We start from the raw sequence: 26,312 nt of genomic DNA on the forward strand, positions 1-26,312 counted from the left end.
TCCAATCTTTTCACAGCCTTGGAAACACTGTTATTATCTGTTTTGTTTTTAAATTCTAGCCATCCCTAGTGAGTGTGAAATGGTTTATCATTTTTGTATTTGCATTTCTGTGATGTCTAATGACGTTGAGCATCTTTTCATGTACTTATTGGCTATTTGTATACTTTTTTGAGAAATGTTTATTACAAAGACCATTTTAAAAAACTATGGTATTTCTTTTTATTATTGAGTTGTAGGAGATTTTTAGTCTATATGGTAAACCTTTATTAGATATAAGATTTGTAAAGATAGTCTTCCATTCTGTGGATCACTTTATGACTTAATTTGCATTTCACTGTTGACAAATTAAGTTGAGCATTTTCATATATTTATCTTCCTTTTGGTTGTGCTCTTTTGCTAAATACCTGTTCAGAGTATTTACCCTTTTTCATTTGGGTTGTCCATCATTTTCTTATTGATTCATGGGAATTCTGTATATATCCTGGATATGAGTCCTTATTGGATATGTATCACAAATGTCTCTTCCTCTGTGACTTGCCTTTTCACACTCTTAATCATCAAATGCTTTTTATGCATTATTTGAGATAATTATTATGTTTCTACATCTTTTTCTTAGTTTAGTGAGTTACATTAGCTGATTTTCAAAATAAAATATTCTTTATTTCTGGAATCCTGTGTAGTCTTAGATCCATTCCCATTCTAGTCCTTATGCTTCTCTTAAAATGGCTTATATCGGGCATCCCTGGTGGCGCAGTGGTTGAGAGTCCGCCTGCCGATGCAGGGGAGACGGGTTTGTGCCCCGGTCCGGGAAGATCCTACATGCCGCGGAGCGGCTGGGCCTGTGAGCCATGGCCGCTGAGCCTGCGCATCCGGAGCCTGTGCTCCGCAACGACGGGAGAGGCCACAACAGTGAGAGGCCCGCGTACTGCGAAAAAAAAAAAAAAAGGCTTATATCAATGTCACTAATAGCCTTCATATTCTTAAATCTTAATGATTCTCAAGTCTTCATCTTATTTGACTTAGCAACATTTTAGTATAACATTCTTTCCTTCTTGAAATGCTTTCTTTAATTGTATTTTGTGACAGCATTCTGTGACAGCATTCTTTCTTTTCTTTCTTCCTACCTCTTTGGCCTCCTTTAATTCTCTCCTAGTAGTTCCTCCTCTTCTTCCTAAAATTCTAAAGACTGTGGTGTCCTGGTGCTTAATCCTGGAAACCTTTTCACTTTTCTGTTTGCACTTTTAATTAAGCTTACTATTCCCTTAGTTTTCCTTATTCTGCAAATACTCATTATTCTCAAATGTGTATATCCAACTACAACCTCTCCTTTGAATTCAGTTCCATTTGGATGTTTATTAAGCTTCACAGATCTAAATTATCCAAACTGTTACTTTTGACTTTCCTTTCAAATCCTTCGTCCTTTACTCTTCTCTGTCTTAGTTACTAGCATTACCATTCAACAAGTAGTTCAGACCAAAAATGTTTATTCTTTTTGACTCTTCTTTTTCATGCAGCAAATTCATACTGGCAGCAAATTATGTTGTCTTAGTATCAAAACATATCCAGAATCAATGACTAGTTCCTACTTAGTACTCTACTCCTTTCTATGCCCATTGATACCATCTTTATTCAAACCATCATCATCTTTCACCACTAGTTCGTTACTCACAGTCCATTTTTTGCTTGCAGTCAGACTAGTCCTTTGAAAATGTGCCAGATCTTACTAGTCCATCCTTCTCAAAGTACATTTATGTCTCTTACCTCTGACATCATCCCTTACCATTCTCATTCTTTCTTTCTCTGTTGCAGCCACACTGACCATCCTAAGGCCTCTTTGCAGACCTTTCCCTTAAAAACTAAAATAGTAAGCATGTGCTCTTCTCAGTTCTTGTGCATTTTCTTTTCACATTGCTTTGGTAATTCTTTTTGTAGGTATCCACATGGGTTGATTCTACACTTCATTGAGGATTTTGCTTATGACACCTATCAGAGAAGTCTTCCTTGATCACTCTAAGTAGAATAGTACTCCTTTGATAACCATCAATGACTGTTTCCCTACTCTGCTCATTTTTTTATGGCATCAGTCTGACATTTTTTTAACTTATTTTCTGCCTCCTTCCACTAGAATGTAGGCCTCAGCTTCATGAAAGCAGGGACATTTTTTTCTTACCTTATTGCTGTATCTTCTACCTAAAAGTGTGCCTGCTTCAATAAATATTTGTTGAATTGAATTAAATAAATAAAAAGGACTTACATAGTTATTACATAAAAGAATACCTTTTTCATTTTTCTTAGATTAATGTTCACCCGTTTAATTTTTAAATAATCATCTGTCAGGTGAGTAGTATAGATAATAAGATTCCATTTTTATTTTATCATCAACTAATAACAAGTTAATGGTTAACTGTCACTTAGCTATATCTCCTTGTCTTGGAAGATATAAATTAGTTATCAAAGAAGGTAGTCTAATGAGAGGCCATCTTATTCATCATGTTTAGACTGTTTCACAAAAAACTTTTAAGGTATTTTTGTTTTGTTTTATGTTGCCAAAATATAAATTTGAAGAAAACTTAGAGGTAATTTGATGCATTCAGTAGTTTTTGTTGTGGTTAATAAAAAATTGATTCAAATAGCTTAAACATTAAGGAAATAGGCTTGCTAATGTAACTGGAAATCTAGTGATAGATGGCTTATCAGTCATAGTCCTGGTAGGAAGCAGATGTCATGCTCAAACTTGGTTACTGAGAGGCGTTTAATGCAAGGCTCTTCACAAGTTGTGAGCATTGTTAAGGGAAGTCAGCAAAGTTTGAAGAGATGAGAGGAATGAGTGTTTAGCATAACTCAAATAGAAAGTTACTGTAACTATAGGAGAAGTGTACCTGATTAGAGTGTGGTCTTTGATAAAGGAATATAGAAAGGAGTATAGTATACTCACCTGAAGGGGTGAAGCCAAGGAGATGAATGCCCCAAACTTCATTTTCTTTCTATCCTTTAATTTCCTGCTGGAGTCTCTAACTAGTCAAACCCAGCTGGAAGCCAACAGACAAGGGAGCATCCCAAGCACAGAAATAGGATAGGGAAGGTTGGAAAGTGGATCAGTGCGTCCAGCCAAACATATCCAGTAAGTTGGACTTCAGGGTTTGGTTGTCTCAGTCTCAATTATGTCATCAGAGACCCGGGTTTTTTCTATATGTCTGTTCTGCTACCTATAGTCATGATTTTATGCTATAGCTGTTACTCTTTGTGGTCATACAAGGTTGCCAGGCCGACGTGGTGCTATAAGCCTTCACATCCAGGTGGAGAGAGAGAGAGCTCCTTCCTCCCAGTTACTGAACAAGATCCTTCCCTCCAATTTGACTGGTCAGCTTAGGTCTTGGTCTACTTTGAACCTAATATTATTATGAAAATTTTTATGCTCCATATCTGAACTAATCATTGTCTGCCCCTGCCAAACAACAACACACACACACACAAGTGATTCACATTGGAGTAGGCTATTTGGAGCTCAATCTTGGTGTCCTGGGAGGAGCAAAATGGATACTACTTTGTGATATACCTCTAACTAACTGACATAATTTCCCACAATTTGCTTAATATATAATGCATATTATATATATATATATACATATATATATGTATATATATATATAATGTTTTCTGTAATAAAAATGAACATTTATGGCAATCCATTCTGTTGTGGTCTGCTCTAAGTGTGGGAAAGACCTCTCTTTACTGAGTAGCAATTTCTCTCTGTAACATCCATTGCTCCTGTTCGGTTTAATTACTTCAGGAGTAGATGTTATAATATAATTGTTTTTTCTAGCTTCTCAGATTATGCTTCCAAATATGTTTAGTCACCCCTCATATAGTACTTGTTGCAAATTATGTATTCGGTTACCATACAAAAGTCATGTCATATAGTTTAAATTCCAGAGCTTGCATTCTACAGATTTATAACTATAAATTATCCAAGTGTATCTCTTTTTAAAATAGCTTTGCTTGAGAAAATGAAAGCAAATCTCAAACAAATATTTTCAAGCAATCAATCAAAGTAAACACATTAAAACAAAATTGAATGTCCTTCTTCCACCCTCTTCTAATCTGTGTTATATCTTATCTGTTCTGTTCTTAATTTATTCTTGAATTTGACATGAATTCAGTTAAACATTTACTGAGGAATTATGGCAGATACCAGATGGATAAAAGATGAATAAGATAGTATCCTTTTTTATATAAGGAAAGAAAGATATGTGAATAACAGTTACACAAAGCAGAAGGAATAAGTACTACATACTTATAGGTAAAGGTAACATGCTATTGAAGAGAACATTCATTTTATGCCTGGTAGAATTTTGAGTGGGCTAATAAAAAAATACAATTTTAGAAAAATGTTTCCTGAAGATCAATTTTATAATGAAAAACTGCTACACGACAGCATTAATTGCTATGAAAAATAAATTGACATTTTATTTTAGTAATATGGAAGGCCTCATGTGATGCTTCTAGCATATCTTTTAATAACATGGAGAAAGTTAAAACTGGTTTCCAGATTATGAATTAGTTCCTCAAATGATTATGTTCATAGTGGTCAATCTGATTTTATATCACTTTAGTGTTTTTATAAACACATGACAGATTTTATAGGCCAAAATCTGATCGCTAAGACTATTTAGGAACAGGTTCTAACTGTTCTATTTCAGGGTTTTAGGCATAAAAGTAGACTGTATCAGATAATATTCTTGAAATCATTATTACTGAATAAAAATAAAATGTATAAGATAAGCTATGTGAAATTATAACCAGTGAAGGAGATGGCTGAAGCTTTAAATAACCATTGCTCTTCATTTTATTCCCCTAAACATGAATAAAATAAAATATTTTAGAATTTAAAAGCAGTATTATTTTTTATTAAAGTTCTTTTAAAATGAGTGACCAATCTGCTTTATTTTAACTCAAATATTTATTTGTCTTTGTCTTCCTCCCACCTTGTAATAACAGTTATTTGTTAGGATCATTTCCTCCATCTTATGAAATTTTCATGTAAAGTTATGCTGTAAGGCTTGGTTTGAATTTTGTTGGACTATTGCTGATCTACTCACTGCTGGTGTTTTGTCAAACACATAGCCTACTAATACAAAATCACTGCGAGCCTTATTCAAACTAGTTTAAATGCCACCTTCTCAGTAAAACCTCTTTTAACCTCCCTTCTACAAATTTTCTATTCACTTCATGTTCTTTTCATACACTTGTTATATTTAACATGTTACATATTTTACCTTTTTAGTTTATTTATTGTATGTCCTTGTCTTCTCTTAGAATGTAAGTCTATGTGGGCAGTTTTTTTTTTTTTTTTTTTTCAGTTTTCTTAACTACTCTTTCCACAGTGCCAAGGAGAGTACCTGGCAAACAATAAGTGCTCAACATGCATATTTTCTGAATGGCTAAATGAAAAGCATTGAGCTGTACCTTTAAGGGAAATGCAATGGATGCAAGGGTTTTACAAGTTAAAGTAGTAGCATGATAGAGAAAGCAGGTGAAGCAGTCTGGCATGCGTGAGAAATTGGCCCAAAGAAATACTTTGTTTGACTCAGTGAAAAGTTTTTTAATTTTATTTTGTTTAGGTACCTTAAGCAGTCCTCACTACTCTTTATTGTCTCCTATTCTAATTCACACATTATTGTTAAATTCCTGCATATTGTCGTCATTTGAGTTTGTTACTCCTTATGTAGAAGTATGAAAAAATGCATGGCATGTTTAGGTCAAATTTATTGAGTTGCCCTTTTTAAGAGCGTGATGAATGTAAGCAAATCATATGGGAAGTAAAATTGGTAAGAGAATTTAGTCGCTTTTAGACCTTAATTATCCTATACTGATATTTGGATTCAATCAGTGGGTCATAGAGATAAAGATTTGATGTGACCTGTGCTTTAGGGTTGAGTGTAGGGGATTCTTTACTTTAGGGAGGATGGTGATACTATAAAAAGTATCATAGCGACGAAAAAAAACGATTTGCATAGGAAGATATATTTTTTGATATTTGAGTTTGAATTACTAGTTTTTATGAAGAGCATTTTCTCTGTAATATTTTCATCTGAGATTATACTCTACTGTAACATGTCCAATTAAAATATAATGCAAGCCTCATATGCTATTTAAAATTTTCTGGTAAGAAGCAACAGGTGAAATTAATTTTAATAATATATATTTTTTAAACTAGTATATCCAAAATATTATCACTGCAACATAGACTCAACAGCAACAACAAAAATAATAGTTATTTTGCATTGTTTTTTCACTCGAAATCTTCAAAATCCAGTGCATACATACTTACAGCACCTGTCACTTAGGTCTAGCCACATGTCAAAGGCTCAGTAGACACCTATGGCTAGTGGCTACTGTATTGGACAGTGCAGCTTGAAGGTTTGGTTTGAATTTTGGAAGGTTTGTTGTTTATCTAAATACCATTGGTGATAGGTTACATACTGTGATGACACTTGAGAATTCTAGATGAGAGTACTCAGCCTAGAGATAATGTAATATTAAGCCGTGGAAGCATAAAATATCATCTAGGAAGAGTGTGTTTATGAAGAGAAGACCAAAGAAATAATCTTCAGCAGTTTCCATCTTTTAAGCAAAAGACACTGAAGAGTCTGAGGGTCATGAAAGGCAAAGGAGGACAGTATTTCCAGGGAAGTGAGATCCTCTTTTTCAGGTACTATGGATTTGAAAGGTTGGGAATGTTTTATGTTAAGCAGGATGCATTGCATTTGTCAATGTGCAACTCATTTTTATCTTTTGGAAGAAATGATTCATTGGAATGGTAGGCTCAATTTATTTTCACTTTCGTTTGGAGCTAGTGAAAGCACTTCTCTTTCCCAATGTCTGTGTGTGTGTGTATTATCATGATAGTAATTCTACTCCATTTTAATTTTCTAAGATCTTTTCTTGTTAGTCAATTTCTAAACAAATGGAATGAAACCATTCTTATCCATAACTTATTTTATTTCTTTAGCTTGAGTTGAGAGTGGCATTGTTCAACCTGAGCTATTATTTATCTATAGTTGTTCTAGAATGGGCCACAAATAACAAACTGTCATTTAGAGAATTATCTTAAAATCTTAGGTTTCTAAATATAATTAAATTTTGAATAGCAAAGAAAGTATAAAAAGTTATATCTGTATATTTTCAGCTTGAATTTCTGCTTGCTTTCTTTAGTCATCAAGAGTTCATATCACTAGAGCTGTCCTGGAGCAGTTTTTATCCTTTGCAAAATACCTTGATGGTTTATCTCATGGAGCACCTTTGCTGAAGCAGCTTTGTGATCACATTTTATTCAACCCAGCCATCTGGATACATATACCTGCAAAGGTATACATTTTAATGTCATTCATTTTATTTTAGTGTAATGTTATAAATTATAAATGTAAATTACAGTTATTGGATCTAAACTATCCAGTAGAAAGCATTTGGATTTTTCAGTTTATTTTACAGTCAGTTTGAAGCAGTTATATTAGGTAGTATTAGAAATCAAAACAGTAAATATGTAAATATTAAAATAAATAAAACTGTAGTTAAAAATTTTTTTCTTATGGGGTGATGAGAAAGTTCTGGAACTAAATAATAGTAATTGTTGCTTAAAAAATGTTGAAGCTGTACTTCTTACCCTATACAAAGGTGAAACCCACTTAGATTTAAGACCTAAATTTGAGAGGTAAACTATAAAGCTAATAGGAGAAATCGTTGAAAGATACCTTTGCAGTTTGGGGATAGCCCAAACGTTCTTAAGTTAGACCTTCAAAACCTCTCTTTTTAGGGGGAAAATTACTGCATTTGATGATATCAAAATTAAAGATTTTGTTAAATGATCTTCAGAGACAATGTCAATAAATAGATGATAGATTAGGAGGTTTTTTTACAATGTCAGAAATTATCGAGGCAAGAGGAAAACATTGAATATGAACTGAAAATTAGATATTAGTATTGCACAAATGTTAAATTTACTGAGTGGAGGAATTGTATTATGCTCTATTTAGGAGAAGGTCCTTATTCTTAGGAGATTTACATTGAAGTAGTTAGTGGTGAAGTGTCTGAATGTCAGCAACTTCCTTTCAAATGTTAGTCAAAATATATTTATACATCTATATCTATAATATAATAGAGAGAAATAAAGCAGATGTGGAAAAATATTAACAGTTGATAAATCTATTATGATAGTTACATAACTTTTTTGTTTGAAAATTTTCAAAGTAAAAAATTGGAGAAAATAGCAATTAATAACGTTCAGAATGTACAAGTCTTCAGAATAGCAATTAAAAATAGCAATTAATAACGTTCAGAATGTACAACTCTTGAAAATCAGCACTAAAAAGATTTAAAAAATTAGGCTTGATGTAATGGTTGCATTCTGAAGTCATTAGATGTGATTCATACCTTTCCAAGAAAGAGAATCTGGTACACTGATTATTAAGACTAGGAAAAGAAAAAATAGCAGGTAACTAACTATATCATGATAATTGTCATCATTGTGACTGGAAAATTCCTTGTATTGTGAGCATAGAGTTTTTATCATGATATGTAAAAATATTTTTTAAAAGAAATTTATACATAAATTTTTTTTAGATATAAACATAATTTTTTTTATTATTTTGCATACCTAAATTTAGCCTCCTTATATTCTAGTAGAAATCAGTAATGAGGGACATTTTCATGAATTTGAGCTGCATTTTATAATTTTCAAATCTCCCACATAACTTTGAAGTTGTAATTTTTATTATGGTTTGTCATTTTAATTATTGTGCTAAAACGCAAACCTGAAGTTTGTTCACTCTTTAAACATGGTGTTTAAACTTGTCGTCTGTATATTTCCATGCTAGATTCTGATAATGTGGCAGTAGGTAAGAAAATTTCAAATTACATGAACTTTTAGGATCTATGACAACAATATATGTTTTTTTTCCAAATATGATACAGCTGGCTGATGTCAGGTTCGGTTCCTTTGAACTGCTGCAGTGTACTTTGATTCAGGGCTTTAGTCTAATTGGCCTTTTAAATAATTTAATCTTCCTATTGGATAATTTCAATGGAATTATTGAATCATTTAAAATTATTTTATTATTAATAACTATTAGATTACCTTTAGTAAAATTTTATTATAATGTGTTGATTCCAGATTATTTTCTTTTTATAATATAAATAACACTTAATAAATAGTTATATTTCACCTTGTAATAAGTGGTTCTTTCTTGGCCTTTAATGATTTACGTTTAAATTAGAATAGAATGTATATTTATAATATAAACACTTGAGGCATTTTAAATTTATTTTAATGCTTTGCTAATATTCTGTACTAGGTTCAGCTTTCCCTATACACTTATTTGTCTGCTGAATTTATTGGAACTGCTACCATTTACACCACCATACGCAGAGTAGGAACAGTATTACAGCTAATGCATACACTAAAATATTACTACTGGGTCATTAATCCTGCCGACAGTAGTGGCATTGCACCCAAAGGTTTAGGTAAGTACAATGCTTCTACGTTGTCTGTACTATGATTGGTGTATATCCTAAGTACTATTATAGTGAACAGATGTGCATGGTTATGAAATTAACACTGAGCTATTGTCTTTCTTGTGTAGTAGACTGGTATATTGAGAATTTTTTGTGATAAAGAAGAAGCTTATAGCTTTCGTATTAAGTTTTTGGAATAAAGACAGGTGAAAATAAATAATACTGTACCTTTTAGCCTATATGGTTGTTGTGATATAATCATAATATTAAAAACAGATGAATGATATTGCTCATGGCCAGTGTGTTCTAATACAGTCGTTTAAACATTTTGAGATTGTTGCCTTCCTTTGTATTTTTTCCCCAAACTTCATTCTTTGTTCTAAGTAAAGTAGAAACTAATTTAATTCTCAGTGCATTGTGTTGTTTTAAAAATATTGCCGATTTTCCTAATTATATAGAAAATACATGCTCATTATAGAAAATAAAATAATATAGAAGAAAAAAATTGTTCATAACCCAAACCCCAGGAGTAATCACTGTTACAAGTTGGGTGTGTGATCTTCCACTATTTCTTATTGCATAAATATGTGAAATATATTAACTCTTTTACAGAATTCAGATTTTCTTTTCTTTTTCTTGGATCTACATAGTAATCTATACACCACTTACATGTGGTGTATAGATTGGATACACCACTTACATGTTTCCAAAGTTTTGATCCTATGAATAATGCAGTGATCTATTTCTTTGTGTATACTTATTCCCCTCCATCTTTGATTTGTTTACAGTTACTGAGAAAGGGTATCCTGATAAATATTGTGAATTTTTTCAGAAGTATTGTACTAGCTTGCAATTTCACCAGTGGTATGTTAGTGTGCTTTTTTCTCAGCATACTCATAATAGCAATTACCATTTTATAAAAATCTTTTTGATAGGGTAAAATAACATTTTACTATTCTAATATTCATTTATTGGCTTACATTGTCTTTCATTTTACTGATGGGCTTTTAAAATTGTGTTATTCACACTCGGGTTTATATTCTGTCATTTATGTTTTTTTCCCATTGCTTTTAGACTTAAGAATGCCTAAAATTAACTGAATACTTAACATGAGTTAGAATCTATGCTAAGCACCCTACATGTTAATTTTGTTTAATCATTTACGTGTAATGTATTTATATATATATATGTAAATCTGTAAATACATATACATATTTACACATACACATAGGGCTATATCTATATATAACAACATTGCTAATATCACTCCCAGTTTGCATTTTAGGAAACTGAAAGTTGGTACAAAGTAACAGAACTAAAATTTGAATCATGTCTGCCTGACTCAGAGCCCTAGTTTTTACGATTACACTCTGATAGAGTTTTCTCTACTCTAGACAAATCATACGTTCACAAATATTTATTTCTGCTTCAAAAAATTAATTTCTAATTTACAGAAAAGTTGCAAGAATTGTACAAAGAATTCTTATATACCCCCACCGTATTTCCCAATATTTTATATCTTACCATTTAGATTTTACCATTTTATTTCTGTGTAAATATAAACATGTGTATAAACATATGCATTTTTTTCTGAATAAATTGAGAATAAATTATAGGTATGATGCCCTATTTCTCCTAAATACTTTAATATTTATTTCCTAAAAGGTAAGGGCACTCTCTTGAGTTAATGAAGAGCAACCATTAAAATCAGGTAATTAACATTAATACAATACTATCATCTCATAAAAAGCTCCCATTCAAATTTAACCCATTTTACCAATAATATCCATTCTAGAAAAAAAAGTCTTTCTTCTTTCTCTGAATCACAGTCGAGGATCATGCGTGACATTTGGTTGCCTTGTCACCGTAATATTCTTCGATTAGAATACTTATTTTAGTATTTCCTTGTCTTCCATGGCCTTGACATTTTTGAAGAATACAGACAATTTTTTAGAATGTCCTTTAATCTGCATTTATTTGATATTTGCTCATGATGATTTAGGTTTTTTATTTTTAGAAGGAATCACACAGAAGTCATAACAATTCTGTCTCAATGTTATCATTACAAGAGGCACATGATGTTGAGTTGTCTTATTATTTTACTAGTGATGTTAACTTTTGGTGTCTGCCAGGGTTCTTTACTGTAAAACTCCACTTTCTCCTCTGTAATCTTAAATGTCTGGTGGAGAAATACATTGAGACTATATAAACATCCTGTTCTTCAACAAACTTTTGCCCACTGGCTTTAGTTCATTGACTCTTGTCAGAATTGATCTTTACTGTGATGGCTGCCAAATGGCGACATTTTCTGAGATATTTATTAGTTTGAATTCTGCAGTAACAAAGAAGTTGTTTTTTTCTTCCATTTACTAATTTATTTGTTCATTTCTTAGTGTCAGTGTAAATTTCATGGATTCCTGTTTAATTTGGTATTATATCAACAGTTGGTACACTTTCTCTGCGAAGGGCCAGGCAGTAAAAATTTAGGCTTAGGGAGCCATAGATCTCCACTATAAGTGGTCAGCTCTGCACTGTATTGCAAAAACAGCCACAGACAGTACGTAAGTGAATGGCTGTGGTTTGTGCCGGTGAAACTTAAAGAAAAAACAGTGGCTGCATGGATTTAGTGTAGAGACTATCCCCTGAATTGTATCCTTATTTATTTTGATGTTCAAGTTGTACTGGATTTGGCCAATAGGAGCCCCTTCACATGAGTCTTGGGTCTTTATGACAAACGTCCATAAATTTTTTGTACTTCCTTGCTTTCTGATGTAGGATATTTTTGGTTCATCTTTTATTTTCCTTATCTCAGAAGCCCTGGTTTGTTTTGTAGATACGGTTTTAAGAAACCAAGATCTGGGTGATAGGTGTGCTTATTGTGTTTATTGCTTTTTGGGTATCATTGCTTCTAGGCATTCTTGTTGGACAGATCTAGGAAATATAAGCTTAAATGCAAATACATATATATGTATATGCATACCTCTAAACTGATCTATCTGTATTAATAACCATGAGTTCACACAAGTAAATTCAATCCCAATCCAAAACCACATGGGTCAATCGAGCCTCAAATTGATTATTTTTACAACTTTCTTCCTTCAATATTTAGAAATCTGGCTACCATTATCTTTAATATTTTTTTAAATATATTTACTTATTCTACTTTATGAAACCCACATTCTTACCCATGCACCATCACCTTCTAAGCTTTGACATTGCCAGTTGGCTCTGACCATCTTCGGTTCTGACATAAAATGGTCCTTTTCACCTCCTTGCCCCTTATTGTTTCTTTACCACTGACCATACTACTGGCCTCTGTTGTCTCCTCACCCTGACCCTGAAAATCCTGCCAGACTTAGTTGCCTCCTTGGCTCTTTCCAGCCCCTTGTGTCTCCTTGGCCTCTGCTGCTTCCGCAGTGACAAAGTGGAAGAGTATTTCTTTTTATTTTCATTAAATTTTATACTTTTTTAAAAAGTTAAAAAAAAAATTTTAATTGAGGTATACTTGATAATTAACATATTAGTTTTGGGTGTATAATGTAATGATTTGATATTTGTATACATTGAGAAATGATCACCACAATAATTAAATCTGTCACTGTACATCGTTAAAGTTTTTTTTTCTTGTGATAAGAACTTTTAAAATTTAGTCTCTTAGCAACTTTCAAATATGCAATACAGAATTATCTGCAGTAACCATGTTGTACATTACATGCCCCTGATGTATCATTTCTTTTTCTTTATGGTTTAATTTATTCTTTTTAATCTATCTTTTAATTAATTTGTTCTCTTTAATCTTTTTTTTTTTTTTTGCGGTACACGGCCTCTCACTGTTGTGGCCTCTCCCGTTGCGGAGCACAGGCTCCGGACGTGCAGGCTCAGCGGCCATGGCCCACGGGCCCAGCTGCTCCGCGGCACGTGGGATCTTCGCGGGCCGGGGCACGAACCCGTGTCCCCTGCATCGGCAGGCGCCACCTGGGAAGCTCCTGTTCTCTTTAATCCAACCAACCACTGCGCCACCAGGGAAGCCCCTGTTCTCTTTAATCTTTTTGATTTAACTTTTCAATCTGTCTGAAATTAATTTTGTTATTTAGTGGAATGTGAGGTTTTGAAACACATAGTTTTCTGTATTACAATTTGTTCAATACTAATTTGACCTAAATAATGCTTTCTTTTAAGAACATTTTAAAGATAATATGTACTACACTACTTTTTCATAGAAGTATTATGCATATGTGCACTAACCTTGAGAAGTAGAATCTTTTTTCTTTGACTGTGATTTCACACTTTTGTCTCTGAAATTTTCTTTTTTTTTTACATCTTTATTGGCGTATAATTGCTTTACAATGGTGTGTTAGTTTCTGCTTTATAACAAAGTGATTCAGTTATACATATACATATGTTCCCATATCTCTTCCCTCTTGCATCTCTCTCCCTCCCACCCTAACTATCCCACCCAACTAGGTGGTCACAAAGCACCGAGCTGATCTCCCTGTGCTATGCGGCTGCTTCCCACTAGCTATCTGTTTTACCTTTGGTAGTGTATATATGTCCATGCCACTCTCTCGCTTTGTCACAGCTTACCCTTCCCCCTCCCCATATCCTTAACTCCATTCTATAGTAGGTCTGTGTCTTTATTCCTGTCTTACCGCTAGGTTCTTCATGACATTTTTTTTTTCTTAAATTCCATATATATATGTGTTAGCATACGGTATTTGTCTTTCTCTTTCTGACTTACTTCACTCTGTATGACAGACTCTAGGTCCATCCACCTCATTACAAATAGCTCAATTTCGTTTCTTTCTATGGCTGAGTAATATTCCATTGTATATATGTGCCACATCTTTATCCATTCATCCGATGATGATTCATTCATCCGATTCATCGGATCCATTCATCCGATGACACTTAGGTTGTTTCCATCTCCGGGCTATTGTAAACAGAGCTGCAATGAACATTTTAGTACATGACTCTTTTTGAATTATGGTTTTCTCAGGGTATATGCCCAGTAGTGGGATTGCTGGGTCATATGGTAGTTCTATTTGTAGTTTCTTAAGGAACCTCCATACTGTTCTCCATAGTGGCTGTACCAATTCACATTCCCACCAGCAGTGCAAGAGTGTTCCCTTTCCTCCACACCCTCTCCAGCATTTATTGTTTCCAGATATTTTGATGATGGCCATTCTGATTGGTGTGAGATGATATCTCATTGTAGTTTTGATTTGCATTTCTCTAATGATTAATGATGTTGAGCATTCTTTCATGTGTTTGTTGGCAGTCTGTATATCTCCTTTGGAGAAATGTCTATTTAGATCTTCTGCCCATTTTTGGATTGGGTTGTTTGGTTTTTTGCTATTGAGCTTATAAATTTTGGAGATTAATCCTTTGTCAGTTGCTTAATTTGTAAATATTTTCTCCTATTTTGAGGGTTGTCTTTTGGTCTTGTTCATGGTTTCCTTTGCTGTGCAAAAGCTTTTAAGTTTCATTAGATCCCATTTGTTGATTTTTGTTTTTATTTCCATTTCTCTAGGAGGTGAGTCAGAAAGGATCTTGCTGTGATTTATGTCATAGAGTCTTCTGCCTATGTTTTCCTCTAAGAGTTTGATAGTGTCTGGCCTTACATTTAGGTTTTTAATCCATTTTGAGCTTATTTTTGTGTATGGTGTTAGGGAGTGATCTAATCTCATACTTTTACATGTAGCTGTCCAGTTTTCCCAGCACCACTTATTGAAGAGGCCGTCCTTTCTCCACTGTACATTCCTGCCTCCTTTATGAAAGATAAGGTGACCATATGTGCATGGGTTTATCTCTGGGCTTTCTATCCTGTTCCATTGATCTATATTTCTGTTTTTGTGCCAGTACCATACTGTCTTGATTACTGTAGCTTTGTAGTATAGTCTGAAGTCAGGGAGCCTGATTCCTCCAGCTCCGTTTTTCGTTCTCAAGATTGCTTTGGCTATTCGGGGTCTTTTGTGTTTCCATACAAACTGTGAAATATTTTGTTCTAGTTCTGTGAAAAATGCCAGTGGTAGTTTGATAGGGATTGCATTGAATCTGTAGATTGCTTTGGGTAGTAGAGTCATTTTCACAATGTTGATTCTTCCAATCCAAGAACATGGTATATCTCTCCATCTATTTGTATCATCTTTAATTTCTTTCATCAGTGTCTTATAATTTTCTGCATACAGGTCTTTTGTCTCCTTAGGTAGGTTTATTCCTAGATATTTTATTCTTTTTGTTGCAATGGTAAATGGGAGTGTTTTCTTGATTTCACTTTCAGATTTTTCATCACTAGTGTATAGGAATGCCAGACACTTCTGTGCATTAATTTTGTATGCTGCTACTTTACCAAATTCATTGATTAGCTCTAGTAGTTTTCTGGTAGCATCATTAGGATTCTCTATGTATAGTATCATGTCATCTGCAAAGAGTGACAGCTTTACTTCTTCTTTTCTGATATGGATTCCTTTTATTTCCTTTTCTTCTCTGATTGCTGTGGCTACAACTTCCAAAACTATGTTGAATAAGAGTGGTGAGAGTGGGCAACCTTGTCTTGTTCCTGATCTTAGTGGAAATGCTTTCAGTTTTTCACCATGGAGGACGATGTTGGCTGTGGGTTTGTCATATATGGCCTTTATTATGTTGAGGAAAGTTCCCTCTATGCCTACTTTCTGCAGGTTTTTTTATCATAAATGGGTGTTTAATTTTGTCGAAAGCTTTCTCTGCATCTATTGAGATGATCATATGGTTTTTCTCCTTCATTTTGTTAATATGGTGTATCACGTTGATTGATTTGCGTATATTGAAGAATCCTTGCATTCCTGGAATAAACCCCAGTTGATCATGGTGTATGATCCTTTTAATGTGTTGTTGGATTCTGTTTGCTAGTATTTTGTTGAGGATTTCTACGTCTATGTTCATCAGTGATATTGGCCTGTAGTTTTCTTTCTTTGTGACATCTTTGTCTGGTTTTGGTATCAGGGTGATGGTGGCCTCATAGAATGAGTTGGGGAGTGTTCCTCCCTCTGCTATATTTTGGAAGAGTTTGAGAAGGATAGGTGTTAGCTCTTCTCTAAATGTTTGATAGAATTCGCCTGTGAAGCCATCTGGTCCTGGTCTTTGGTTTGTTGGAAAATTTTTAATCACAGTTTCAATTTCAGTGCTTGTGATTGGTCTGTTCATATTTTCTATTACTTTCTGGTACAGTCTTGGCAGCTTGTGTATTTCTAAGAATTTGTCCGTTTCTTCCAGGTTGTGCATTTTATTGGCTTAGAGTTGCTTGTAGTAATCTCTCATGATCCTTTGTATTTCTGCAGTGTCAGTTGTTACTTCTCCTTTTTCATTTCTAATTCTATTGATTTGAGTCTTCTCCCTTTTTTTCTTGATGAGTCTGGCTAATGGTTTATCAATTTTATTTATCTTCTCAAAGAACCAGCTTTTAGTTTTATTGATCTATGGTATTGTTTCCTTCATTTCTTTTTCATTTATTTCTGACCTGATTTTTATGATTTCTTTCCCTCTGCTAACTTTGGTGTTTTTTTTTGTTCTTTTTTCTCTAATTGCTTTAGGTGCAAGGTTAGGTTGTTTATTCGAGATGTTTCCTTCTTCTTAAGGTAGGATTGTATTGCTATAAACTTCCCTCTTAGAACTGCTTTTGTGGCATCCCATAGGTTTTGGGTCGTCGTGTCTCCATTGTCATTTGTTTCTAGGTATTTTTTAATTTCCTCTTTGATTTCTTCAGTGATCACTTCGTTATTAGGTAGTGTATTGTTTAGCCTCCATGTGTTTGTATTTTTTACAGATCTTCTCCTGTAATTGATATCTAGTCTCATGGCATTGTGGTCGGAAAAGATACTTGATAAAATTTCAATTTTCTTAAATTTACCAAGGCTATATTTGTGACCCAAGATATGATCTATCCTGGAGAATGTTCTATGAGCACTTGAGAAAAATGTGTATTCTGTTGTTTTTGGATGGGATGTCCTCTAAATATCAATTAAGTCCATCTTGTTTAATGTATCATTTAAAACTTGTGTTTCCTTATTTATTTTCATTTTGGATGATCTGTCCATTGGTGAAACTGGGTGTTAAAGTCCCTTACTATGAATGTGTTACTGTTGATTTCCCCCTTTATGGCTGTTAGTATTTGCCTTATGTATTGAGGTGCTCCTATGTTGGGTGCATAAGTATTTACAATTGTTAGATCTTCTTGGATCGATCCCTTGATCATTATGTAGTGTCCTTCTTTGTCTCTTCTAATAGTCTTTATTTTAAAGTCTATTTTGTCTGATATGAGAATTGCTACTCCAGCTTTCTTTTGGTTTCCATTTGCATGGAATATCTTTTTCCATCCCCTTACTTTCAGTCTGTATGTGTCTCTAGGTCTGAAGTGGGTCTGTTGCAGACAGCATATATAAGGGTCTTGTTTTTGTATCCTTCAGCCAGTCTGTGTCTTTTGTTGGGAGCATTTAGTCCATTGACATTAAGGTAATTATCGATATGTATGTTCCTATTCCCATTTTCTTAATTGTTTTGGGTTCGTTATTGTAGGTCTTTAGCTTCTCTTGTGTTTCTTGCCTAGAGAAGTTCCTTTAGTATTTGTTGTAAAGCTGGTTTGGTGGTGCTGAGCTCTCTCAGCTTTTGCTTGTTTGTAGAGGTTTTAATTTCTCCATCAAATCTGAATGAGATCCTTGCTGGGTAGAGTAATCTTGGTTGCAGGTTTTTCTCCTTCATCACTTTCAATATGTCCTGCCACTCCCTTCTGTCTTGCAGAGTTTCTGCTGAAAGATCAGCTGTTAACCTTATGGGGATTCCCTTGTGTGTTATTTGTTGTTTTTCCCTTGCTGCTTTTAATATGTTTTCTTTGTATTTAATTTTTGACAGTTTGATTAATATGCGTCTTGGCATATTTCTCCTTGGATTTATCCTGTATGGGACTCTCTGTGCTTCCTGGACTGGATTAACTATTTCCTTTCCCCTATTAGGGAAGTTTTCAACTATAATCTCTTCAAATATTTTCTCAGTCCCTTTCTTTTTCTCTTCTTCTTCTGGAACCCCTATAATTCGAATGTTGGTGCGTTTAATGTTGTCTCAGAGGTCTCTGAGACTGTCCTCAGTTCTTTGCATTCTTTTTTCTTTATTCTGCTCTGCAGTAGTTATTTCCACTATTTTATCTTCCAGGTCACTTTTCCGTTCTTCTGCCTCAGTTATTCTGCTATTTATCCCATCTAGAGTATTATTCATTTATTATGTTGTTCATCATTGTTTGTTTCATCTTTAGTTCTTCTAGGTCCTTGTTAAATGTTTCTTGCATTTTGTCTATTCTATTTCCAAGATTTTGGATCATCTTTACTATCATTATTCTGAATTCTTTTTCAGGTAGACTGCCTATTTCCTCTTCATTTGTTAGGTCTGGTGGGTTTTTATCTTGCTCCTTCATCTGCTGTGTGTTTTTCTGTCTGCTCATTTTGCTTATCTTACTGTGTTTGGGGTCTCCTTTTTGCAGGCTGCAGGTTCGTAGTTCCTGTTGTTTTTGGTGTCTGTCCCCAGTGGCTAAAGTTGGTTCAGTGGGTTGTGTAGGCTTTCTGGTGGAGGGGACTAGTGCCTGTGTTCTGGTGGATGAGGCTGGATCTTGTCTTTCTGGTGGGCAGGTCCACATCTGGTGGTGTGTTTTGAGGTGTCTGTGGACTTATTATGATTTTAGGCAGCCTCTCTGCTAATGGGTGGGGTTACGTTCCTGTCTTGCTAGTTGTTTGGCATAGGGTGTCCAGCACTGTAGCTTGCTGGTCGTAGAGTGAAGCTGGGTCCTGGTGTAGAGATGGAGATCTCTGGGAGATTTTCGCCATTTGATATTATTATGTGGAGCTGGGAGGTCTCATGTGGACCAGTGTCCTGAAGTTGTCTCTCCCACCTCAGAGGCACAGCACTGACTCCTGGCTGTAACACCAAGAGCCTTTCATCCACACGGCTCAGAATAAAAGGGAGAAAAAGTAGAAAGAAAGAAAGAAGGGAAGGAAGGAAGGAAGGGAGGGAGGGAGGAGGGAAGGAAAGAAGGAATGAAGGAAGGAAATAAAAGATAAAAAAAGTTATTAAAATAAAAAATTATTAAGAAAAAAATTTGTTTTTAAAGAAAACACAAACAAACAAAAAACATCAACAAAAAGAAACGGACGGATAGAACCTTAGGACAAATGGTGGAAGCAAAGCTATACAGACAAAATCTCACACAGAAGCGTACACATACACACTCACAAAAAGAGGAAAAGGGGAAAAAATAAATCTTGCTCTCAAAGTCCACCTCCTCAGTTTGGGATGATTCATTGTCTATTCAGGTATTCCACAGATGCAGGGTACATCAAGTTGATTGTGGAGCTTTAATCCGCTGCTTCTGAGCCTGCTGGGAGAGATTTCATTTTCTCTTTGTTCTCACAGCTCCTGGTGCTCAGCTTTGGATTTGGCCCTGCCTCTGCGTGTAGGTCGCTGGAAGGCGTCTGTTCTTCGCTCAGATAGGACAGGGTTAAAGGAGCAGCTGCTTCGGGGGCTGTGGCTCAATGAGCCCGGGGGGGGGGGGGGGTAGGGAGGGGCATGGAGTGCGGGCGATGTTGCACCAGCCTGAGGCGTGCGGTGCGTTCTCCCGGGGAAGTTGTCCCTGGATCCCGGGACCCTTGCATTGGCGGGCTGCACAGGCTCCCCGGAAAGGGGGTGTGGATAGTGATCTGAGCTCACACACAGGCTACTTGTTGGCGGCAGCAGCAGCCTTAGCGTCTCATCCCCGTCTCGGGTGTCCGCGCTTGCAGCCACAGCTCGCGTCCGTCTCTGAAGCTCCTTTAAGCAGCGCTCTTAATCCCCTCTCCTCGTTCACCAGGAAACAGAGAGGGAAGAAAAAGTCTCTTGCCTCTTCGGCAGGTCCAGACTTTTCCCCGGACTCCCTCCCGGCCAGCCATGGCGCACTAGCCCCCTTCAGGCTGTGTTCGCGCCAACAACCCCAGTCCTCTCCGTGCGCTCCGACCGAAGCCTGAGCCTCAGCTCCCAGCCCCGCCCGCCCCGGCGGTTGAGGAGACAAGGCTCTCGGGCTGGTGAGTGCCGGTCGGCACCAATCCTCTGTGCAGGAATCTCTCCACTTTGCCCTCTGCACCCCTGTTGCTGTGCTCTCCCCCACGGCTCCGCAGCTTTCCCCCTCCCTCACCCGCAGTCTCCGCCCGCGAAGGGGCTTCCTAGTGTGTGGAAACCTTTCCTCCTTCACAGCTCCCTCCCACTGGTGCAGGTCCCATCCGTATCCTTTTGTCTCTGTTTATTCTTTTTTTCTTTTGCCGTACCCAGGTACGTGCGGACTTTCTTACCTTTTGGGATGTCTGAGGTCTTCTGCCAGCGTTCCGTAGGTGTTCTGTAGGAGCTTTTCAACGTGTAGATGTATTTCTGGTGTATCTGTGGGGAGGAAGGTGATCTCCGCGTCTTACTCTTCTGCCATCTTCCCCTCGTTCCCCTGTCTCTGAAATTTTTATATATGATTCACTGTAAAAACATTTATTTATATTAAAAATCTCATAGTAGTACATGATCTTGGTAGCCCGTGAAATAATGTAAAGATTTGTGATTAAAAAGTTAATACTTGCCCAAGGAGCCAGTATTACCAGTCTTACATATTTTTTCACCTCTATTTGTCTGCTCAAACACAAAGTTACAGATTTATATGCATAGGTAATTCATATTATAGGTGTTTCAAAGACTTATTCTGAATATATCACAAACACAAAGTGGTATTATATATGTAAATACAATGAACCTTGTATGAGTATCACCAAGCTTAAGGAATAGAATATTACCATAAGCCTGTATATATCTATCCTTGGTCAGACATTTATCCCATTTCCAGGCGTAGAGATAACCCCATCTTCAATTTTATGTTTATTATACCTTTTGTTGAGTCTTTATTATTTTTTACTGCGCTTTTTATTTTTTACTGTGCTTTACTCCTTTGTTATTTACATCGTGTAATATCAATATATGACAGTAGTAAGTATACTGAGTGCTTACAATTAAAATGGACCAGTTACTATTCTAATTCCTTTACATATGTTGATCCATTTAATCCTCACAAAATATCCTATGACAAAGAGCTTTTGTCCTCATCCTAACAATAAGAAACACTTATGTACAAATATAGTATAACACTTGTCCAATTTCATTAAGTTGTGGCCAAATTATAAATAAAAGTAAGGAAATTATTATTGAAATAATGGTGCTGTCTCTAAGGAGATGGTGTGGGGGATGTGATCAGGAAGGGGGGTGTGGCTCAGAGCTGAGAGCTGGGTAGGGTGAGACTTTATTGTATGCTGGAGCAGACTGGTGCCACCACCAATTATTAATATTTGATGAGATGGTTGTCAAAACATTGGTGGCGTGAACTTGAAACCAGTCATGGAGGGAGTATTTATTTACACAACAGAAATCAGAAATCTGCATATGATATAAATCAGGACCTCACCCTCCACTCTGCGCAGCTCCTTTACCTACACACCAAGGGTTGATAGGTTTCTCTGCCAAGCTGCTGTCAGTGTTCAGTTTCGTGACCTAAGAAGTTGTTATACAGGTGTTCATCTTATAATAATTCATTAAGTTGTAAATGTATATCTTCTGTATGTGTACTGTATTTCACAACGAAAATATTAAAAAAACAAAAATAATAGCAAGTTTTGGTAAGGAGGGAAAGAGTACTTTGTACACTATTGGCAGGAGTAGGGCAACAAATGTAGAAATGAGAAAGAGATTTCTTTCCCAAGAGTAGATAAAATGGATTGTTTAAGGGCTAATTTGTTTTGATGTGTAATAATCTACACATAAATATTTGTGGAGTGAATAAGCAGATGCTATAAATTATACATAAAAGGATTATAGATTAAAACTTATACAGAAGCTATATAAATCTGGGTTGCTTCAAGTAAGGCTTGATGTTTAAGGGCTTCATGATTCTAGCTATGTTTCTTAAAGGTATAATTTCATTACTGCATATTACATATTACATATATATCATGGCATATTCTCATTTTTATTGGTAATTAAATATTTGCACTTATTTACTTTGAAATTTAGGTGTTTTATTGGAAATGATATGTACACTATAACTGTTTATGCTTATTTCATTTATTGACTCAAGCATTTAGAGTGTCATAATAATACGTATTTTGTGTATATAAGTGTCATAGAAGAAAAAAGCTTCAAAACAAATAATTACGTAGAGTATCACTTTTCTGTGGTTTGTTCTATAATATGCAGATGAAAATGGAGAATGATTTTAAACATAGGTAAGAAGAAGGTGGAAAAAATATTGGGAAAACTTGGATTTGAGGGGGAAAAGGGAACCTATTAAGTTAATAAAAGTAGGGAAATGTATCCATGTAAAGACTTGATATTATTTATTTTTCAATGAACAGTAATATAATTTTTAAAAAGTAATTCTTTCCCGCAAATCTGACATTTAGTAAAAAATTTGAAATTGCCAAAAATCTGAAAATAATATTTGTATTCTCTATTATTGAAATTGTACAGAATTAATACTAAGAAATATGATAATTATAATGACTATAACTTAAAGTATTCCATAATATCACAACATAATTGCATTAAGCTTATTATTAAGTCATAATAATGAGGGGTTTTATTGTTTGTTGTTTCTTTTTATTTTCTGTTTTATTCTAGATGGTCCCCGGCCATCACAAAAAGAAATTATATCACTACGGGCATTTATGTTACTTTTCCTGAAACAGCTTATATTAAAGGTAAAACAGTTTTATGTAATTCAAAATTGCAGTATATTACATGAAAAGAATGTTTTGGCAGAGTTTAAATCATTATTGTAAAATTAGTTTTACAACCTTTAATTCATGAATTGCTTTCAATATTCTGTAAATCTTAGTATTAACTTTTGTTGAACTTCACTTTGTGCTAATACTCTTTGAGGTCCTCTATCCTAAGGGGTGTAGCAGAAATAGATAAGGAACATATATACATAAAAATTGAGCATGAAGATTTCATTTTAGAAAATGATCTGTGTTCCTGTTTGAGAAGACTTATATATTTTTATCACATTAGGATTTTTAAAAGATTAAGATAAATAGAAAATAAAGGTAAAATGCACAGCAATTAATATTGTAAAGTTTTGTGGTAATTTGCATTATTTTAAGAAAAGAATACATGTTTAGAAAATAGTAATATTAATATATTTAGATGATCAAAATATAATAATTTTTATAGTAAAGTCAGTCAAACATTAGCAACTTTAGAAGAATAGGTACAATTTTCTAAATATGTACGTATTTACTTTGAAATAATATAGTCTATGAATTATGAAGTATCTAGATATTTTAATTAAAGCATCACTGCTTTTAAGTTGTCCATATTTTATTTTAAATTGATCATTTTGATGGCTGTCTTTAATTAAAGTTTTAATTTTAGATTTAAATTAATTAATTTTTTAAAAAATTAGGATCGAGGGGTCAAGGAAGATGAACTTCAGAGTATATTAAATTACCTGCTTACAATGCATGAGGTAGGACATGGTCTGGGTCTTCTATTTTAATAATTTTATTCAATGCATTAGAAAACATTTATAACTAAATAAATATTGCTGATCCTTATTATGCAGGATGAAAATATTCATGATGTGTTACAGTTACTAGTGGCTTTAATGTCAGAACACCCAGCCTCAATGATACCAGCGTTTGATCAAAGAAATGGAATAAGGTATGTTTATAATATTAGTACTATTAGTAGGCTTTAATTGAGTACAGTTGTGCTTCCCAGAATAATCCCTATTGAGTTAACTTTTGAGTGTATATAGCAAAATCTTACACATAGGAAGGGAATAGATGGAGAAATCTGTTATTAATCTTCTAATACTCAAGGGAACTGATGAAGTGTATAGAAAATGGGTCTCGGGTCTCAAGAAGAATAAATATATTGCTGTTGCTGTAGTAAAGACATTTTAAGTAGTGGGAAGAGCAAATATTTTGGCAAGAAGATGAGAGAGCATGGTATATTTCGACAAAAGAGAGTTCAAGAAAAGTCTATGAGTTTAGGCTCAAGAGCTAGATAGTGGCCAGGTTTGAAAGATCCGTATAACGTATAATGGTAAGAAGTTCAGATTTTATTTCATTGGTGATGAAAACTAAAGAATTTTGAATACACAACTGATTTGCTCAGATTTCTATTTTGCTAGATTTAGAATCAGCAGTGTGGAAAATGAGTTGGAGATAGATAAAACTGATGTAGCAAGATCAGTAGAGAGATTATTTTATTCATCAGTGTTAGAGATGACAAGCTAGGACAGTGGCAGTATGATGGGAATGATGGAGATGAAATATTTCGGAACAAGAAGCCAAATTTGAAAACTAACTTTACTTATGGTGATTGTAAAGTAATTATGTAGATAAGTAAAACATAATTTCTTGGTTAGTATTCTTATTAACTTAAACCTAAAACCTAGTCCCTTAAGGAGTCTCCCTTATTATTTTTCTGGAGTCTGAGTTATTTGAATAAATAAGAAATCTAGGTTATGCCATGTGTACCTCAGTGAACTTCCACAGGTTATAAAAAGAGTTTGGAAATAATATATTAGTAAATGTCAAGGGACTTTATTAGTGCTTCTTTTACTTGGACATTTATATCAGCAAATAACAACTTTCTAGTCTTGAAGGACTTCCTTTTCAAATCAGAGAAGCAATCACTTTATTTCTATGTGGATATCTAACTTGTGACGCCACTCTTACCTTTGAGTTTACAACCCATTGGGTTGCTAATCTATTTAAATAAGAAGATTGTACATTTAATTATTAACAACTACAAATATATTTTATTGTGAGGTTGAACTGTATGAAATTGCTGAAACTTAAGTGACTTTACCAAATAAAGGCAATTTCATATGGCTCAACCTAATAATATAGTACAAACAATTACACTCATTCTTCTTAAATTATATTTAGATTGAACACTTAGTATCCTTGAACTTAGATCCTAGTACCTGCTTCTTTTATTATATTTACTGATTAATTAAGAAATCAATTAAAAATATACTCATTACCCTTATGAATGATACCAACCTTCGATTGGTTAATATGGTGAAATGCAAAAATAAAATCCTGCTTTCCTTTGACACACTGGAAATAATTATCTTACGAGAGAGTGCTATTTGGTAAGCTCTTTAGAGGACTGAAATAGTATCTTAACTGTATAACATGAAAAGATTGATTGAGCACAATAAGTACAAAGGCCTTGTTGCTCATGGTTGATACCAGCTGAACATGTCACATTGTTACCAGTGTGTTCAAAACAATCACAAACATGGAAAATGTGCTACTTTAGTTTTTCCACTTAAAAAGAATGTAGAGGATGTAGGTTCTGGTTTAGAATATGGAAAAAATAGGCTTATTAGATACAAAATTTTAAATTCTGTATCCTAGAAAATAGGTACTAAAGGGTGACAGTTATGTATGGGGAAATTTTTGATTAATTATAATTCAAGCATGCTAAGAAATGAACATAAAGAATGAACTTAATTTAATTCTGATAATATTTTAACTGGACTTAAGGAAGACCTTGTGGTGATACTGACCTGAACATAAAAAAATGTAATATTTTTATATCTGAAAATCTTTAGAGAAAAGAAGAATTTCTTTTTTCACATAGTTTAGATCATTTTCTGGCTGAATATAGTAAGCTGGGGCAAATGAATTAGGATTCACCTGTATTATTATATTGTAAGTACACAGTCATTAATTGATTTGTCAGTAAATTTCCTTTTCATACTT

At 34.4% G+C, this 26,312-nt stretch overlaps 1 protein-coding gene across 7 annotated transcripts in view; it reads left to right on the top strand.

Annotated features, from left to right (window-relative positions):
- The window catches only part of NBEA (neurobeachin), a 630,595-nt gene that overhangs the window by 135,857 nt on the left and 468,426 nt on the right, over positions 1–26,312 (top strand). For all 7 annotated transcript variants that reach the window (XM_079902587.1, XM_079902590.1, XM_079902583.1 and 4 more), the window contains 5 exons: positions 7,216–7,368; positions 9,351–9,519; positions 23,206–23,285; positions 23,993–24,055; positions 24,152–24,249. In XM_079902587.1, coding sequence (XP_079758713.1) covers positions 7,216–7,368; positions 9,351–9,519; positions 23,206–23,285; positions 23,993–24,055; positions 24,152–24,249 — 563 coding nt within the window. The remainder of the gene's footprint in view (positions 1–7,215; positions 7,369–9,350; positions 9,520–23,205; positions 23,286–23,992; positions 24,056–24,151; positions 24,250–26,312) is intronic.

This window comes from Stenella coeruleoalba, assembly GCF_951394435.1.
Source record: "Stenella coeruleoalba genome assembly, chromosome: 18".
In the NCBI taxonomy this organism is placed as follows: domain Eukaryota; kingdom Metazoa; phylum Chordata; class Mammalia; order Artiodactyla; family Delphinidae; genus Stenella; species Stenella coeruleoalba.